At 35.7% G+C, this 21168-nt stretch overlaps 1 protein-coding gene across 10 annotated transcripts in view; it reads left to right on the top strand.

Annotated features, from left to right (window-relative positions):
• The window catches only part of LOC125659748 (nuclear hormone receptor HR96-like), a 107832-nt gene that overhangs the window by 39711 nt on the left and 46953 nt on the right, over nt 1-21168 (top strand). Inside the window, exon 1 of one of the 10 annotated variants that reach the window (XM_048891516.2) lies at nt 9265-9540. The exons of 8 other annotated variants lie outside the window; for them this stretch is intronic. In XM_048891516.2, the coding sequence (XP_048747473.2) occupies nt 9504-9540 (37 nt within the window). In that variant the 5' untranslated portion in view covers nt 9265-9503. Of the gene's footprint in view, nt 1-9264; nt 9541-21168 lie in introns of those variants that run through there. One more of the 10 variants, XM_056148482.1, reaches the window with a different exon arrangement.

Below are 21168 nucleotides of genomic sequence, written 5' to 3'. Positions count from 1 at the left end.
AGTATGGCAGTCTGACATGTTTGATATTCATTGACAGGGATTTTTTAGGGTTTGTAGAGGGTTGAAATTTGGTCCCATTCCCAATGGTGGAAAGCAGGTATTTCCCCCAAAAAATTGGCACCTAAATATTCTCAAGGGATGATTTAAAAAAAAAAAATTGCAAATCAAAATTTTTTTGGATTTAAGCTTAGGATCTGTATTCTATAAATCTGTCTTGACAAAAAATGTCAGGTAACTATAAACACTTAATAATCATGCTAAAGTTAGATTGGGGTATAGTGGAAACAAAGAATTCAAAACTAAAGATAGATCTTCAAGTGGGAACCCATATGTCCTCTGACCATCCTGACAAGTGAAGAGATGGAAAATCAACAGAGAATGGGTCCGAGATGGAACATAGTCATCATACCTACAGTCAAAAAGTTTTTCAATGGAAACAAATTCCAAGAGTTTTACTTGATTTCAGAGAGTGATCAAGAAAACGAAAGTATTCAAATTGTTGATGATTCAAGTTCTGTCTTTTGAATGCAAGGTGAAGGTAACGAACAGTGATCAATCTCATAACTCCTATAAGCAATACAAAATAGATAGTTGGGCAAACATGGACCCCTGGACACACCAGAGGTGGGATCAGGTGCCTAGGAGGAGTAAGCATCCCCTGTTGACCGGTCACACCCGCAGTGAGCCCTATATCCTGATCAGGTAAATGGAGTTATCCGCAGTCAAAATCAGTGTGCCAAAAACGGCTTAACAATCGGTATGAAACACGTCAGACAGCATTTGACCCAATGCGAGGTTGTATTGACGAAGTAGATCGTTATAACGAGCATAGAATTTGCGAAATGCTGACTTCAATCGAGACTGTTGAAACCCCTGTACCATCAACTTGTTTGTCAGTAGCTTACCTCGATTTAAAAACTGACTTAAAAGTTGAAAACATCCCTAATAGCCCACTTAGACAAGGGGACTTTCTTAGACTCAAAGGGGCTTAGGTAGGTTCAAAATTCTGGCCTGGACTATCACATTTTATCCCCTTCCTGTCACATTTGTTGCTGATTATACCTTTCCTATTTAAATCATATTACACAAATAAGGGGAAAGATCCTCTTTGAAATAATGAAGGCAATGTCACTGGCAGTCGGACAGATGGGTTAATTGCCATGTAGAATAAAAAGTCAGATTCTCAAGAAAGATTTTGGTGAAAAGATGCATAAAATGATTATTTAATGTCAGGTAAAATTTGAATTAATTTATAAATTCTCTCATTTCTGAGCAAAGAGAGATAACTCTTTTAAAAAAAAGAAACATCCACTATATATCGAGACCCTTTACATTAAGGGGGTACTCTACATCATCATAATGGCTGACTTTCTTTTAAAACATGGATGAAAATATAAATATTAGCAATATTTGCCTATTCATTTAAAAAATCATTGCCTAGCTGAGTAGCTCGAACTGTAGATCGCGGGTTCGAGTCCAGCAGGGGTTTTAAATTTTTCTCAGATTGCTTTCAACTAAAACTGCATTTTTTGACTAAATAATAAATAAAGTAGATTTGAAAGTTTTCAATTTCAAAATATTGTTGTACATATCCTCCACTTTTCACCCATATCAAATTTCTCTGGTATAGCATACCTCCTTAATTGAGAATTGTTTAATAGCATTAAATTTGTGCCAGGCATGTCACTCAAACAGTAATGAAAAAATACAACCATTATATATCTAAATATTGGATATTCATACTGATACTTTGAAAATTCAGGATTCAAGCCCACTCTAACAACTCTGAATCTCTCCATCATTACAGATCTCTGGTTGGTTTATGTCTCTTGACAACCATTATAATGACATTTACAAGACATATAACAATGAAATGTGAATCAGTATTTTAATGACTGTTATTATGTATCAGAGTTTCTGACAATCTGTATTAAGTTCAATGATATGAAAGATCAATACCAACTGATTCACCAATTATATATACATTGTGTATATAAATATATACTACTCAACATTTGATAAGGACCATAGATATTTTTCTGTTTAAAAAATTAATAACTGCATAACTGGCAATATTGTGTCCAAGTGAAATCAAACACGTCTTCAACAAACTTGCACGTGTATTTCATGCCATGGGAAATGCGTTTCTCATCACAGGTTATGCTTTTGCTACCATTGCATGATTTTCACTCAGGCATCGGTGTCTGATTCTTTCTAAAATTTCAAACTCGAGTGTTTACACTAGGTTTATCAACACAATGCCCCCTCAACGTGTAAGGCGTCGCCTGACGACAACAACCGGGCAGATGTATTGGAATGCCTGACACTGGTTATTCACAATGTGGCGTTGCAAATGCACTAAACGTCAGCCAGAGCGTTATAAACAGGGCCTGGAACCGACAGCAAACTTTTGGTACAGCAGCACACCGACATGGGGGTGGTCGTCAGAGGCCGACAACCCAACGCCAAGACCATTTTGTGGCTCTTCAGGCACGACGCCATCCCTTTTGGACAGCAACCAGCCTACGTAACGACCTCCTGAACACTTCAGGGGTGAATGTGTCCACTCAGACGATAGGGAATCGGCTTCACAATGCAGGTCTCAATTTGAGAAGGGCATGTGTTTGAGTCCCTCTGTCTGTTCGACACCGGCGGGAGTGATTGGACTGGGCTGAAGATCATGTCACTTGGACACAGAACGATTGGGTTCAAGTTCTGTTCACCGATGAGTCCAGGTATTGTTTGGACTTTACAGACAGGAGGCACTGAGTGTGGTGACGACAACGTGAACATTTCCATGATGCCAACATCAGTGAACATGACCGTTATGGTGGTGGTTCCATCATGGTCTGGGGTGGAATCAGCAGGGATGGAAGAACAGATCTTCATGTCCTGGAGAGAGGAACAATGACGGGGATGCGGTACCGAGATGAGATCCTCGATGTTTACGTCAGACCCTACGCTGGTGCTGTTGGCCCTGAGTTCATCCTGATGGATGATAACGCCTGTCCTCATCGCGCCAGGGTGGTGGAACAGTACATTCAGCCAGAGACAATTGTCCATATGGACTGGCCAGCACGCTCGCCGGACTTGAACCCGATTGAGCATGTATGGAACATGCTGCAGCCGTTGCCCTTTCACGCTGTAGAACACAACCCACGACTTTGGCAGAGCTCGGAAACACCCTCGTGGAAGAGTGGAACAACCTTCCCATTGGAAACATCCAGGTGCTTATTGACAGCATGGCTCGACGTTGTCAAGCCGTCATTGATGCAAGGGGAGGCCATACCCGGTATTGACACTTCATCGACTAAGTGTAATGATGGACTATCAGCAAAAACTGTGTAATTCTTTCTCTGGTTTGCTGTTAACTTTTTGTAATGAAATGCCTTTTGTTGTTGTTATCAGATTTCAAGCATTCCGTATTGATAAAAGTTCATGCCGTTCATGAATTTTCATTCATAACCTGAGTAAACACATTTCTGAGTAAAATTTATGTTTTTTGTTATGTTAGTGGTAAATTACACACATATAACCTAGTGATCCTTATCAAATTTTGAGTAGTATATATACCATCTGAGATGTGGAACTCTAGTAATATGTATCGGATACCTATTTAGAAATTTTTAAATGTTATCTTCATAAATATCATGTTTGTGATAAAGCTTATATTCTACATCACCTTTAACCGAGGACGTTTGGTGTTGCTGCAAAGCTCTAAGTGTAAGAATTAGTCATGTGATCGCAGGTGAAGATCAGGTTATTTGGAAAATCATTACTAAAATGTACTTTTAAAAGTACTTTTAAAGTACATTCACTGACCTAGATTTCACAACCTGTAAAACTATAAAGGAGTGTGTATCTTAAAGAGCAGCTGATTCGTCTGTGTATAACAAAACATTACTTGTATAAAATAACAAATAACAACAAGGCATGCCTGCCGAGTTTCGCTAATCCATGCTAATCCATGCGGTGATGTGAATTGAAGTTTATTGAGGAAAAATCTTGATTTAATCATCATTGGATAAGAAAGAATGTATGAATGTCTTTAAGATTATTTATTTGATGCTGCAGCTGTTAATTTGATGTACAGTGGAGCCTCGGTAATCCGGACGCCATTAATCCGGACGCTTCACCTTCCGGACGATTTTTCTAGGGAACGGAATTTTTATACATTATTTTGCATCATTAATCCGGAAATTCGCGTTCCGGATCCGGACGGTCACTTTTTACTACAAAACGTTATAATGCATTGAAAATTGTACCGTTAATCCGGACGGTAATTTTGTTTAGGGAAGGTCTGTGTCGGACAATTTTAGCAAGGCGTAAATTATAAAGAAAACAAGCCAAACTGTCTAATTGAAGCGATTACCTGTACCCTGTCAACACCTCCCTCCAATTAGGTGGTGTGTGATGATAAGTCCGTAAGATAGCACGTGCCGATCGAGACATTGTATTGCCAATTTTCGCACATAAGATCTTTATTGCGTGTAGTGTTGAATTTTGTAAATAAATCTGTAGCATATTATTTTATAGTCTTGATCAATACCCTAATAGTATTAATAAATTAAACATCATGCCGTAATGATATTTTATAACTGCTACACATATCAGTTGTACTGATTCGTAAATTGATATCGGCTTATTAAAATCTAAAGAGTGTAGATTATATTTCTAGATTCTGGATTTTATACTGGTGATTGGCGTGAAATATACATGTATGTTCAAGCACATGTATATGTAGTAAGTTTCTAATGTTTAGAATATCACGCATGTAGAATGTACCTGTGTACGATTGATTCTTGTTACGATGTTGTAGAGGTTTATTGGTTTCGAATTTTTAAACTCTGGGTAGAAGTGAGAAAATTACCATTTTAAGGAAAATCACAATTAAATTCTGTATGTACCTGTAATGTTAGTTTCACCCGAGTTTTGTTCCGTTATTATCGCATCATGAAAATAATAGGTGCACGTGACTAGATCAAAGCAGTAGTAGGTCTTGATATTACGAGCTAAAATGATTTTGTTCTCCCGATATTGTCTTGGATAATTATAGAATAAGAAATATAAACTCTGGCAGATTGAATTTTGGTTAAAGAATGTTGTCAACTGACATGATAATCACGAAATTCTTATATCAACTTTGGACGATGAAGATTGTTTTAACAGACCGCCGAACCCGTGAATCGTGACAGATGGAAATTACCGGCCTCTTTAAGAAGTAAAAGTGTGATGAAATGTTTGAAGTATGAATGATTATGTTAGTTACTAATGATTTATTTACTTATAGTTACATAAAGTGCTTCATTATTTGTTTTAGTGCATACGGTACACAGTTTTGTATATCTATTTGTAGGGATCATATGTATGTACAATGTAGGCACAGGCAAATACACTGAACACTTACAATATTAGTGCTTTGAAATACATGTAAATGTTAATATTATCATAATTTATTTACTAATGCAAATGGTTAAATCCAATGATAGAATGTGTTTAATTCACTATGCATCAATAAAGTAGGCATATATTGGTTACTTATGCAAAGCTAGAAAATATGCGATTCAATTATCCGGACGCTTCATTTATCCGGACGATTTTGCTGGGAACCAAAGTGTCCGGATTAACGAGGCTCCACTGTACTTTTTTAAAAAAAAACTTCAATTATTTTTTAAACCAGATGATTGAATTAATCCAAGACCTTCATGAATATTTGATGAAGAAAAAAAGACATCCTGCTTATATATGTATTCAAGAATTTGAAATCTGCTTTATAGGAAAAGTAAATTGGTTTACAGTAACTCTGTGTATGTTTCAAAAACTTCCCATGGGGCAGTGTGATGTAGTACTTTAATGGTATTGAATCATTCAGATTGGTAAGAATTTGCATCTAGAAGATATTGTGCCAGACAAAATGTTTTAACATTTAGTGAGTTCAAGTTTTCAATTTAAATTGTTTTCAGTAGTTTTCTGTTTGTGCTAATTATAACCCCCCCCCCCCAACCCCCCCAACCCCCCCCCCCCCCCCCCCCGCAACAAGTGGGGGGGGGGGGGGGGGGTATACTGGAATCGGGTTGTCCGTCTGTCTTGGTTTCCGGGCTCTAAAACATTATCCTTTCCAACTACCGTCACCATATCATACATATGGACTACCCATGGGATGAAGATGTTCCCTATCGATTTTGGGGTCAAAAGGTCAAGCGCACTGGACATCGAAGCAGCAATATGGTTTCCGGGCTCTAAAGCGTTATCCTTTCCACTTACAGTCACCATATCATACATATGGACTACCCATGGGATGAAGATGTTCCCTATCGATTTTGGGGTCAAAAGGTCAAGCGCACTGGACATCGAAGCAGCAATATGGTTTCCGGGCTCTAAAGCGTTATCCTTTCCACTTACAGTCACCATATCATACATATGGACTACTCATGGGATGAAGATGTTCCCTATTGATTTTGGGGTCAAAGGTCAAGTGCACTGGACATTGAAGTAGCAATATGGTTTCCGCGGGCTCTTAAAGCGTTATCCTTTCCACCTACAGTCACCATATCATACATATGGACTACCCATGGGATGAAGATGTTCCCTATCGATTTTGGGGTTAAAAGGTCAAAGGTCACGCGTACTGGACATCGAAGTAGCAATATGGTTTCCATTTAAATTCTTTAATGGCTTTTTTCATCGCATGGAGATGCTGTGCTCCTAGATACCTTTTGGATCATAATACTGAAGTTTTACCTATTACCAACACCCTTTGGGAGATTGGGGTAAGCGGGGGGTATTCTTAGTGAGCATTGCTCACAGTACCTCTTGTTTTATGATGTTCTGTCCCCCCTCACATGCCAAAATACAATGTGTTGTTAAACCACAATGTGTTTATCAGAGATGTTGGTGTAGTTTTTCCTAATTGTTCAGTTGTGTAGAGTTTTTCAATTTCATCAGATGTTAAAGAGTCAGATCTTCGAAGTTTATTTCCACGTCCCTGTGCTTTTAAATCTTTTTGTTTTGCCTTGAGGGCCTCTCTGCACTGAGCAAATTCGAAGCTAGTAATTAATGAATATTGATAACGGTGACGTTTTAAGTGCCTTTTAAAACTCCCTAACATCCCTCTTAGAGTTGAGGGCTCATATTCTTCACCCGATTTGGTTCTAACGCTCACAATAAAGTTTGCCAACAGAGGGTCCAGCTAGCTCAATGGGGGGGAATATCATGAATTTCTCTTGACTCCCCTTTCAGTTCAAAATACTCACGTAAAATGTTCAAATGACCCATTGTTTTTCGTAGTGTATTGGAATTTTCATTAACCTCAATGAAAGTAGATGTTTCCACACGTTTAAATCTAGTACTAGTACCATTTGCACCCTCCATGATTTATTAGGCCTATTTATCTTTTGCAGACGATTTTTGTTTACGTTTTAAAAGTAGTGACGTTCGCGGCATAGTAATACACAATGTAAGACAGAAAAATCTCACATGGCTGTCTCACATGGGCAAAGTCGATCTCACACTGGTGATAATGTGAGAAACAGATATATCATGAGAATTAATGCAGGTCATGTACTCTTATGGGTCAGGTCCAATAACTTTTAAATTTGGCAGAGTTATGGGTGGGTGTATAATTTGTCTTCCTCCTATACATCTAGTTGAAAAAGTTTGTAGTGTACTTTCAAATCATCTTCTTGTGCAGATTAAATCAATTTTAATGTCCAAATAAGTGGTTTGCTATCCATGATGTTTGGGGTGTCTTGTAAAACAAGCATTCTGAAAGTTTTCTAAAGTAACTTGTGTCCCCTAATTGCCATCCCATTGCAAAAATCAAATTTTATGTGATTTAAGGCTGGCCAGTCATTATTACTCTTGTAAAAGCAAATGTGGAATTCAGCAAAGGCCAAATTACTAGTCAAACTTATACATTTTATTTTATTTTAAAGCCACATAGCATAATTAAGTGCCATATCAATGCCTTAGAGCATTAAATGTGAAAGAAAAGTGTAGAAATTGAAACGGTATAGACATGAATGCTGGACAAACAGAGGGGAGACATATTAGCAATAACTCCCACAAACTGCTTTCATTGTTGGAAGAATATTAGAACATTTAGTAGTATTTAAAATAATTGTACACACTATTGAGCTTACTAATTTATGTATTTGTTAAGGAATGTAATTAATTCTGAACATCAGATAAAGCAATGAATTAACCCTGCCCATATTTCATAACTCTTTCTTTGTGGTGATTTTCTTATTCTTGATGCATCAAGTGAGATAACTCTTCATGAGCAGATGAAGGAGTCGTCTTTCCTTGAATTGTTTCTGTTAGTATGCTTAGTCTATCCCTGTATGTCATGTCTCGGGTTGTGGTTTATCTTTCCAGAATCCGGTAATATTGAGTTGATCTTTAGCTGGTCAGGAACATATTGATTTTTCCTTCTACTTGAGGAAGGATGTAGAAAGTGATTTCGATTCATTTCTCCGTCATCATCATGCTTACACGGAAATTTTGCATTAATTAGGAAAATTACAGGGTTGATTTCGCCAACAATATTGAATAAATCAGTCGCATAAGAATTTACTTTTATTTAATCCTTTCCCGTACAGGGCAGTGTATTATCAATGGTTTAATGGATAAAATGAATGGATATTGATACCTGTTATGCCTCAGGTCACTGGTCATAAGTTGCCCTCAATCTTGATCACTATACAGCTTTGAGAATTTCACTGTGACTCACAAGTACACATAAATGTACCAATGTGTTGTTTGTTTTTTTTTTAAATAAACAATAGTTTGTGGTTTATAGAATTAATTACTGGTGAATAGATTGCCTCTGCTTTTATGAAATTTTTGAATGTATTAATTAAGTCATTCATGTGTTTGCTGACCCTCAAATCCTGGGGTCTAAAGTCGGTATGTCGTCATGGTAATGCCACCAGGAAAAACCGCAGGCAGTAAACTTGGCTTTCATTGATGTACGTTAGCATATTATAATGAATTGCAAAATCTGAAAATAGTCGTTTTTAAAAATGACAGGAAAATAAATGTCTTGGAATATGATCTATAAACTGTGTGCCAGACAATTATATTCTAAATAGGTACATCAAGTCTAACTATTGAAATGAAAGACTTTATGTTGTTGACAAAATAGTTGATTGAGTCTTGGCATATAAAAGGGATTATGAAACAACTATTGATTCTTTAGCACTTTTAAGCAAAACAGAGAAAAGCATCAGATTATTACGAGAAGTTGGATTTGTCAGCTGATTGAATCTTTGACCGGATCATAGGGAAGCTTTACTTCTGCTCTAAGCTGGATCTGGAATACATATTTAATGATCAGCTCTCCTTCACACTGAATGACTGCAAGTGACATAGAAGCTACACTTTAGAAGTCTCCATTGAGCATATATGTAATGATGTCAGAGATCTGACTGAAGCAATCCTTTGTAAACACGGACTTGTCTGGTAGACTCCAAACCCTGTTAGCACTGAATTGTAGATACAGAATGGAAAAGGATGATTTTCCAATGGTGTCTCTAATTGGTAAGTGTAATCATTAATTAATGGAATATCTTTGCACATTTTCTTGTGTGTGTAGGAGGGGGGTGGGGGTGGGTGGGTGGGGTGCGTGTGTGTTACTTACATAATCTGAATCTTATACAGATGGTGTGTAATAATAACAAGCCAGTTTGATGTTGTTTTTTTTTTGTTTTTTGTAATATTTACAAATATTAATTATTGATAACATATATTTAACCATTCTATTTAAACAGATGATTGCACCAACTGATATTAATATTGGTGGATCCCAATTAATTATTGGAAAAAATTAAGTTTTAAATCAGCCTTTTGTCTTTTACATGAGTGCAGATTATGTCTTCCCTCTTTCAAGGGGTTTTGAGACATATTGTTTTTGTACTACTTTCTGTCCATTTGTCTGTCCGTCTGTCAAAAAATCTTATCAGATAGATTTGAAATTTTGTACAATACTTCAATGCCATTTGCTGATGTGCATATTGTAGGAACAGGAGGATCCAATTGTTATCCTTAAAGATATAGTGGATCTGAGAGGTGGAGGGTGTAAAATAGTTTGTGAACACTTCTCCTATGTGGCTTATTGGAGTTCATAATGTGTATGTTCCTGCTCATGCTTTTTCCTCCATACCATACAGTACATTAAGGCAAGGAGGTTTCATTTGGAGTACTTTTTCAATTTGGGGAACTGGGGGACATTTGTTTTTCATAAAAACAATCTCTAGTTCTCCTATATGGTACTGCAATTTTATGCTGTAACTGTCATTTAATGAAATCACATTGTACGTAAATGAAAGTTATTGATAGACATGGCTAGGTCATCATCTCCATAGAAAACCCAGGTCAGTAAATACCCTAAACCATGAGACACATGCAGTGAGCACATGAATTGGCTTAAAAGAAAATCAACAGATGTGCTAATTACTGAGTAATTTTGCAGAGAACTTTCTCCATTGTATTTACATGATGTTTAGCATGTGTTGACCTCATTATCACCTGCTGACCTCATTATCACCTGCTGAATGTTTTACCACTTGGCCACTACCATGCCTTGGAGTCTGATTTTTACTGAAGTCACAGACCTGCATGATAAATACATTAATCATTATATTATATGGAAAGTATTTCCTTCAACATTAATTTCTTTTTATAACAGGGGGCCTGAGTGGTTAGAGCATCGCGCTCAATTCACGCGGACTCTCACCTCTCTCGGCGGGGGTTTGAATCCCGCTCACGCCGATAAGTGAGAAAGTTTCCCAGTTTACTTTCAGAAGGTCGGTTGTCTCTTCCCAGGTACATTGTATCTGGGTTCTCTCTTCCACCAATAAAAACTGGGCACCACCATATAACTGAAAAATTGTTGAGTGTGGCGGAAAACATCAATTAATCAATCAATCTTTTTATAACAACAAATTCGCAATCTGCCTTCCACCACCATGTTTTCAAATACAGTCAAACCTCATTATTTGAAATTCAATGGGACCAGGAAAAATCTCCCGAGATATCAAGGGTAAAATACATAAAGAATATTAATGGTTGGGACTTCCGAATCACTTTGACATATCCATAGTATTTGAGATATCCTTGTTCAAGATACCGATGTTCAACTGTACTCTTAAGGGTGACGGACCTAATTCCTTTCTACAATAGAGATTTTATTCAAATTTTGATATAAGGTAAAACATGCATTAAAGAGTTAAAATCAATGAAAAAAAAATGAAAATCGTATTTGATTTTCAGCGGGGGGCGTTTCAAAAGTTGGTTATGTAGTAGTCGTAATTGCAAAGGAAATATAAGGAAATTTCCAATGTGCAAGATAAAAGTTAAAATTTAAAAAATTCTACAATAGAGTTTTAATCCAAATTAAAGAATGATTTTAAAAAGACAATAAGCTTACTAATTGTAAGAAAAAAAGAATGGGTCATCAGCAATTCTTTTTAAGGGGAGCATGTCAAAGGATGATTTTTGGCCAGTTTTCAAGGAAAATGTCATTAAATAAGAAATGGATAGGTTTTCTACTTGTAGTTTCATACTTTTTCTTTATACTAAATAATCATATGGATTAAGAAAAAGGTCACCAATCATATGTAAACACTGAGTCATTGCATAATATTACAGGGGTGGTGTCAAAATATGTAATGTATGAACTGTCACAAATTCAATAAATCCGATATAGAGCTCAGTATGCAGCTTAAGACAACGGATTTGTATATAGTGTATATGTAATGTGCACATTTTGTTTTCATTTTCATGATCCTTAACTTTTCTGATAAATTTAGAAAGTTCAAATGTTTAAATAAAAGCATACATATTTTATATTGATAAGAGACCAAGTACATGACTTATCGGACAGTTTCAAGATAGGATCTAACATGTACTACTTCAATTGTCATCATCATTTATAAGATTTTTCTGATGAACACTCTCAGAAACAAAATGGATTTTTATTCCCTGAAACATTTTTATAAGTAAAGCTTAAGAGTAGTATAAATTTATTTCAATAAAGGAATTCTGACATTTCTTGTACTGGTATTGCATGTAAATGCATATACATGTTTATGTAATATGTGGTACTATGACATGTTGATTGGCAATTGCAATCTCAGACATGAGTAACTAAAGCATTATTCTACCTGTATTTTTCTCTATATCAAAAGATGACGATAAGCCGACTATTTTCACCAAAATATATGTATCTGCCGTGTGATCGGTTCTGTGCTAAGATCTGCGCTAGGGTGATAGTCTTCAAACTATTCAACGGCAGCATCGATTTTCCGCGCAATTTGGCATTGTGAAGTCAAATACAAAGCCCAGCGGCGAATTCAACGTCACAACTATAGCAGCTGTTCCCAACATTATGACGGGATGATTTGCTTTGTTGTCGGGAGAGGAATTATTCTGCTTTGGTATATTAATAAAATATCTATCCAATGGGTACGGAAATTCTATAAATCAACTTTATTGAAGAATTCATATAAAATATGGACTCAAACAAGACGTATTACTTGTATAATGAAAGAAATATACAGTCTCAAGTTTAGTTCGTAGATTTTGCATGTTCATAATGTGATCAAACAATTGCAGTGACGTCACAATGCACGGAGACTGTAAATAGCGATGTGCGCGGCTTTTAGCGCAGAAGTGCAAAATTTTGAATTAGGTCTGTCGTCCTTAAGTCATCTCTGTTTGCCACCACAATTTTTCACTGATGATAAGATGTCACCAGCAATAGATGAAGTGCCATAAATTTAGACCTATACATGATGCTTAGCTAGGGCCTTAACAGTGAGGGTTCTTTATCATGCCAACATGTGCTGTGAGTCACGACCTTGTTTTTATGGTCTCATCTGAAAAATCCTTGATTGAGTCTCATTTTTAAATGCTGAGTGTTTGGCATATTTTACCTCTTTTGACTTTGTAGATTTGACACTCCCAAGGTGAAGAGTGGGTATCAAACCTGCAACCTCCAGTCACAAAGCAAACGCTATAACCACTGATCTGCCGTGACCGCGGTCAGTCTGTAAGAAATAATTTTAGCTAATCACAATAAAAACCAGTGATACAGTGAATTAAATTCATGCAATATTAGGTACATTTGTCAGACAGACTTTTGTAAATGTGAGACAAGATATACACAAAACACTATGGCAAAACATTCAACGCAATCTCTGCATGAGAGGAGAGACATATCCAATGTTTTTGTACTATCAGTTCTGCTGTCTGTCACAAAACCTTGTGACTTACACTTCTCCTATATATGGTTTATCAGACAGACTTGAAACTTTGTATAATGCTTCATTGCCATACATGTAGATGTGTATATTGTCGGGATGTGAGGATTCAATTATTTTCGTAAAAGTTATAGTGGATCTAAGAGGGGTGGAGGATGTGAAATAACTTGTACTTCTCTTCCCTATGGCTTTATATCAGATAGCCTTAATCCCACCTCTTGTGTGTCCAGGGGTCCGTGTTTGCACAACTTTCTATTTTGCTTATAGAAGTTATGAGATTGATCACTGTTCATTATCTTCACCTTTCATGTATCAAAACATTGCCTTGTTCATTCTATCTATTTTCCTACAATGACCATTGTAATTTTCTTATTTATAACTGTCAATGACATTTTTCATCAATTTCATTCATCTACAATAATTCAACTGGTATGGCATAATTCACAGGTATAACCTCTTAAACGGAAAACCTAAAAGAGGGGAAACTATTCTAAAGAAGTGAAAATTTAGCGATTCACTAATTAAAATTACTAGTTGATAGGCGTATTAGAGTCTAAAAAATTTCGGACAATTAAGTTTTTCATTTGGACAAGTGAAAGTTCGAGTTTAATTGCCCGAAGGGCAAGTGAGATAAAAAGTTAATGTCTATAATCCCTGTATGTTGCCCTTTCTCAGAAGGAAGACATATTGTTTTAGTGTGAATCTAATTCACTTCTCATACATAGTTTGTCCAGGCCATAACTTATTTGTCTTTTGACATGCATTTGGTATTTGGGTATCCATGTACCATGATAAGACAGTCTGTCATGTACCAATTTTGATGACCTTGATCTTTTATATAAAGGTCAAATAAAATGTTTAATGGTCAGGATATTTTTATGTTTGTCTGGACCTTAACATTTTTGTCTTTTGACATAAGACTTGGATATTTTGTAAATGGGTAACCATAAGACAATGTGTTGTGCCATTATTTAAGGCCTTTGATCTTGACCTTTTATGTAAGGGTCAAATAATAGAATTTTTTGGGCTATTTGGTATGTTGGTATACCATAAGACAGTGTGTCGTGTGTCATTTTTTCGACCTTGACCTCTTATGTAATATGATTTTTAGGGGTTTTTTTTGTTTGGACCATACCATTTTTGTTGTTGACATGAGCCATTGATATTTCTATATGAGTATAGCATGATATTAATGCAGTATGTCGTACACAATTGCATACATTATTCAAACAAGACCAAGTGTATTAACACAGAGAATAGATAAAACATGAAGATTTTCAAAGTGAACTTTGAAGCAATTTGGAAGTTGCGGTTGCATCTTAAAAGAAGCATAAAAATAAAAATAAAAATTCTCAATGACATTATTCAACGTATCTCAACACAGTAAAGACAAGCTTCCAACCTCAGGTGTTACGAGAAAGTTAAAAACCCACGCAACAGAAACAAAGTTTCAGAGTAGAGAGTAGAATGGATAGTAAAAGGGACGCAGTAAAAAGATCTGTTTCATTCCTTATGTGAAAGGTTCTTTAACTACAAAGCAATTGCAACATCCCATTCAAGCTCGACAATCAATATCCTAAGCCTTCAGGGATCAGTGCACAGTCATATATACAATGAAATGTTTTATTGATAAAGGAAACACAAATAAGTTTTTCTTTGAATTTATTGCAATCTAATTACAGATATGAATAACAGGACAACACAAATTGTAACTTGCAGTCTGATGCGCGTGTTATGCATGCATCAAATGCAACATATTCAAACATAAGTCACTGATATCTCAAACATTGAGGTACAGATATTGGACTGCAGTTTAGAATTTTTGTAAGATCAGATATAGCTAGTGCATTTTCTGAATTGTATTTGAAGACTAATGTTTTCTGTGATGTCAAAGAGTATACACAATTTTCCATACTAAATCAGCCGAAACAACTTCAAAGTCAATCTTGAAAGTGCATTGAAGTATGCATAGCATGCATGGAAATATTCATATCTTGTGATCAGTTATGAAAGGTGAAGATGACAAACAGTGATAAATCCCACAACTCCTATATAGCAATAGAAAATGAAAAGTTAGGCATGCAACACTGACCCTTGGATATACCAGAGTTGGGATCAGGTGCCGAGGAGGAGTAAGCATCATTGAAAACGTAATTACTTCGTTAAATGCCACGCTTATTCAATGCACAAATAGTTCTCTGGAGTTGAGATTAAAATGATGCTGGAGTTCCTCAATCATAGACAATTAATATATCTATGTATTCTTTGGTGATCAGGTCTACCAACAGTTTATTGAAATTCTAATGGGCATAAATTGTGCTCCTTTGTTAGCTGACCTGTTTTTGTATTCTAATAAGGCAGAATATATTGAAAAGCGTCAACACGAGAAGGAAAAATATCTTGCAAATTATGGCATTCTACTTGACATTTAGATATATCGCAAACATTTTATCTATTAACAATCATTTGTCAATTCAATATATCCCAATGAATTTGAAATAAGACACATACACCACTGACAAACATTTTTGGGGGCTTTTTTTCATTATGGAAACAGATATTGCCCTGATATTTAGTCATAGGCTTCCTCTCAAATGAATACAAGTTCAGTTTGCATTTCAACTGGATTGGTCCATCCTTGACCTACTTTTTGGGAAAAATAAGTCAAACAGTTATCTGGGCTTTTTTTCATTACGGATACAAATATTGCCCTGATATTTAGTCATAGGCTTCCTCTCGGAGGATTAGAAGTGCAGTTTACATTTCAGCTGGTTTATTCCATCCTTGACCTCCTTTTGGACTAAAAATAGATCAGTTTTTCGTGCTTTTTTCATTACAGATACAGATATTGCCCTGATATTTAGTCAAAGGCTTCCTCTCAGAGGAAGACAAGTGCAGTTAACATTTCAGTTGGATTGGCACACTATGACTTACAGTACTTTAGGGATAGAAGTAGGTCAAACAGTTTTCCAGATTTTTTTTGTATGGTCTCAGGTAGTTGCTCTGAAACTTAGTCACAACCTCCCTTTCAGAGAAATACATAATCAGTTCACATTTCAAACATTTCAACTTAATTGGTGCACCATGACCTACTTTAGGGCTAAAAGTAGATCAAATGGTTTCCTGGACTTTTTATCATCATAGATAGATATTGCACCAACATTTTGTCACAACCTCACTCTCAGAGAAATACATAATCAGTTCACATGTCAGATGGATTGGTGCATCGTGATCTACTGTAAGGCTTTTCTATTCAGAATGTGTGTTGTATCAATTCAGAATGCACAGTATGCTTCCAGGTTGAATTTCACTGTCCGACGGGGGCATATTGTACCGTTTGTGGAACTCTTGTTTAAGCATCTTTTGAATAGACGGTACCTATTTTGTGTAATCAACTCCTCTCACACCTCTAACTTGACATTCCTCAAACTTTGTACAGGCTTATATTGTACTGTTTGCTGTACTCTTGATGAATTGAGGCAGCTAGGCTACTGACAAATAAGCTGAATTTTACAGGGATTTTAACATTCTGGTTTGACGCCAGCTTTTTTCAAATTCTATGGTCGTTACATTTTTATATTTGTCGTGATTGTGTTCAGGTGGAAAGGCTGTAAAAGTATGTCGCATCTGAATAGAGGCAGTCGACGAAGCTCGGTCACTGATTGTGTAAATAATTACTTTGTTAAATTAACATTTCGAGCTTTATTAATGGCAAAGGAACATATCAATGAAAATATATATCAAATCTGTTAATCATGCGAGTATTTTTTTCTGTAGTCACTGCGGGAAATCTGATCAGTCAACAGAACCCAATTTACCACGTTCCTACATTCCGAACTGCGATGGGTATTCAAAATTGGTCTTCGAACAAATGATGACAGTTTTAAGAACAGTATTCAGAAGTCTTTTAGAATTAATTACAATGCAGATATGAATGTTATATAGGTGGGTTGTTTTGTGTTCCATTTGCAAGATTATTTCCGCCACATATTTTTGGCAAAGCCGCGGTGACCGGCCAGATTTGATGTATTTTTTAAAACTAGGCAAATGATATGTCGCACAATGACAGAATACCAAATTTTTTCGGTTGATTTTATAATTATAGTTATGAAACTCAAATCTACTCTGTGACATTTAGGATATTTGCTACATGTTTTTGGATTTAATTAATTAAAAAATTATAGAGTTCTGACTAACACTATTTCACCCCTGATAAAAACTACATTCATCAACTATATGAACACTGAAACATCAAATTAATTTGATACTGGTAAACATGATGATTTAGTACCAATGTTATAGGTCACAGTTCAAGGTCAAATAACATCAAATGTACATTTTCTGAATTATTACATCCGTCAATTAATGGGGGCGCCAATAGGGGACATATACCCCACGCAGCGAACTCCTCTTAGACCGCTCAACAGAATTTCGTGAAACTTTGTAGTTAATAAGGACACACTGTGTAGATGTGCATATTCCAAGGAAATTCTTGGGGTATGTGAGCTTGCTCTCTTTTTCGTTTTACAAAAAGAAAATAATTTGTTTTGTTTTTTATTATGATTTTCATCTGATTGCCCACCAGTAAATTACAATTTTTACAGTTTATGCTTTACAATTCATAATGTGAGGCATTAATTGTCAAACAATGTTGGAGCGTGGGGTATGTGAACTTGCTCACTTTTTCTTTCATTGCTCTCATAGTATTCTCAGAATGTTTGATTTGCAGATAAAAGATAAATTAGGTGTCTCTCCTCTCCCTTTTTTTTGTTGAAAAGAATGAACTGTGAAGAGAAGAATTTTGAGTGAGACAACTCTTATAATATAATATTACTTCATATACACACACACAAATTAGGATTTGAAGATTGACTAAGTGCCGATGTTTCTTATGTTTTTCAAGGATACTTTTGTCTCCCCCTCCCCTTCTGATTAATCCAAATACAGCTTATTCTTTCATAATACATGAAGTTAAGGGAATTTACAATATGCTGATAAATTACATCTTGTATTCTAAGAAGTCACAGAAAAATGCTTTTCAAATTGCAGGTTTTATATAGCACCCTTCTTAACATTTTAATTTTCTGCAGAATTTAATGTTTCCAGACTTAAAGAAAATTGATGAAAAGTTCTGAGAACAAGAAATATAGTTGCAGATGCATTGGAAAGAAATCTCATAAAATGTGGGCTGAAACAGGCTGAGCATCATATTCAACTTCCTCAACTGTCAATCACAAGTATTGCTCACTCATTACAGAACGGTGCCAAATGCCTACAGGGTTGTTCTACACTTCCCCAAGGAATACATTTAATGTTATTATTATTATTATTTTTTACAGAAATCTTTAAGCTTTCCAGGATACAACTTTTTTTTATTTAAAACTCTACTTGTCATTGCCACAAAACAAAGTAATGATGGAGGCGGTGCGTTCATCTCACCTTAATTTCTCTGTCTGCCTACTAGCTTGAAAGTGAAATTGATCCAATAGTGAAATGTCCAATGACCATAAAAGTATGATGTTAATTTTACTCTGAGGCCAGACTGCCAAATATGCTTTAAAAAATGTCTTATTTTCAAAAATTTCTTCTCTACTCCCACACTTGTTGGAGAAAAATTAAATGCATGGTTATGATGTCCATGAAACTCTCTACCTAATTTGTGAAATTTATGGTTCCAGGGTCGGGTTCAGGCCCTTGGGTGCGGCCAATATTGCCACATAATGAAAATGTATAGAAAAATTAGGGAATATGTTAAAATAATTTATAGGCTTCAAACCTGTATTTTTTCTTCTTCTGTATATACGTAATTGAATAGGAATTGTGTATTTTAAAAGATCATAAACATGTGCACAAGACTCCATGTTGTCAGGCATATGTGCAAATATGAGACTTAAATTCCGTTATGGACTGTGGTACTCAGGTGACCGGTAAGGCCCACTGGCCTCTTTTTGGACTATTTGGTGTCAGTTTTAACCTTGCGGATTCCTAGATATACACAATGAGCTTATTGTAAAATTTCGCGAGAGGCATCATACCGACACAAAATAAAATCGCTTTTATTTTGTTGTTGTTAAAATACATGCAAGAACTCTTGATTAACAGACCACATGCGAATCCATGTTCACGCGATTTGACGCATTTCAACATATTTTAAATAAGGAATCTACAGTCTTATGTTTTGAACTTAATACAAAGTGTATATATATATATATATATATATATCGCATGTGTACAAATTTACACTTTGCATCTCACCGTGCATAAGAGTTGAACAAAGGGAAACAGCTATTGGTGATTGCGGAAATTGTGTATTCATTAACTATGTATATGTATGATAAGGGCTTTATTTGCCCATCGAAGTCAACAGCATGGTTTCGTTTCAGCATTAAGTGTATAATTTATACAAGTTATGCAATTCAATTACAGTGTATTATTCTCAATTTGATTAAAATGGTGTAATAAAATCAGATTATGACATCATAAACATGTTTAAAACCTTTGCCATTTACTCCGAGACTCGACCATTAGTTAGGTATATGATTTGATAGACAGAATTCTTGGGGACCGGGTTATTTCACACAGGCATTATACTGCGGTATTTAGATACTGCCGTATTTAGAGTGAAGGAGTGTGCTATTGATTTGTACCTGTCTCACCCATCTGCATTATATGCACATTCAAGCTTTATGCTGTTTGTAATAGGTTAAGAGCTAGTTTTGAGGATAAAATTGATGACCTTAGGCCATGATATGTTTTTTCTCTGTTTTACATTAAAATCTGTACATCAATCTCTAAACAGGTATACACTCCAGTTCGGCAAACTGACAAAGCTTTTTTAACACACTTTCTGTACATGGAAGTCGAGCTTGTTCCAGTCTATGTTTTGTGGACTATGTCCATGGTTTCCAGGACTTTCCATGGGAAAGCCTGGAATCCTGGACAAATGAATCATGCCCATGGTAGTTCTATAGATGGGGTTTGCAAGGTGAACACTAATCTGCCACAACTGTTTGATCTCTCTCTCTCTCTCTCTCTCTCTCTCTCTCTCTCTCTCTCTCTCTCTAGCAACCACCACCCATTTTTAAAAAATTACCCAAAACAATAAAAATCAGGTGCAATTACCAATTTTGAGTATGCTGATTTCAAATCTGGATTCCTTTTACTCCAATTTCTTATAGAAAATGAGGTATAGTGTCTTAAACACCCCTACCGTCAGGTTACCAAAACAGGAAAATGTTTCATTTCGCATCAAAAAGTGACCCAATTTTATTTCTTGAAACACCATCACCCAAAACAATAAAAAAACAGGTGTAATTACCAATTTTGAGTATGCTGAATCCAATTCTGAATTCCTTTTACTCCACTTCCTTACAGAAAATGAGGTATAGTGTCTTAAACACCCCTACCGTCAGGTTGTCAAAAATTGAAAATGTTCCATTTCACATTAAAAAGTGACCTGAAGTTATTTCTTGAAATAATGCATTCAACATAAAAGAAAAACAATTAATACTGGGGCTGAGTTGCATCATTATCAGAATTTACCGAAACAGTGGACTCTCTGGCCAGTCTGGGGGCTGAGCTAGTTGCATCAGAATTAACTGACAGAAGCAGAACTCTCTGGCCAGTCGGGGGGCCTGAGTGGTATTAGAATCTATTATTTATTTATTTTTATTTTTTCAAGATTCAGAAATTTAAAAACTGCATGATTAGATTTTGTTGTAACACTAATGATTAATGTCCCTTTATTGCGATGACTCTTCAAGTACAAACCATGATATTAAAAAAAAATGAAATGAAATGATAGATAAATAAATAAATGAAATATTTGTAAGTTACTTTATTTATCTGTAAGTAAGTCACTAATTAAGTGTAACTAGTGGCAGTGCAACTTGCAAGTGAAAATTGC

This window comes from Ostrea edulis, chromosome 9 (genome assembly GCF_947568905.1).
Source record: "Ostrea edulis chromosome 9, xbOstEdul1.1, whole genome shotgun sequence".
NCBI classification, from domain to species: Eukaryota; Metazoa; Mollusca; class Bivalvia; order Ostreida; family Ostreidae; genus Ostrea; species Ostrea edulis.
Note: the sequence above shows the minus strand (reverse complement) of the source record. Positions and strands in the feature narration are given on the sequence as shown.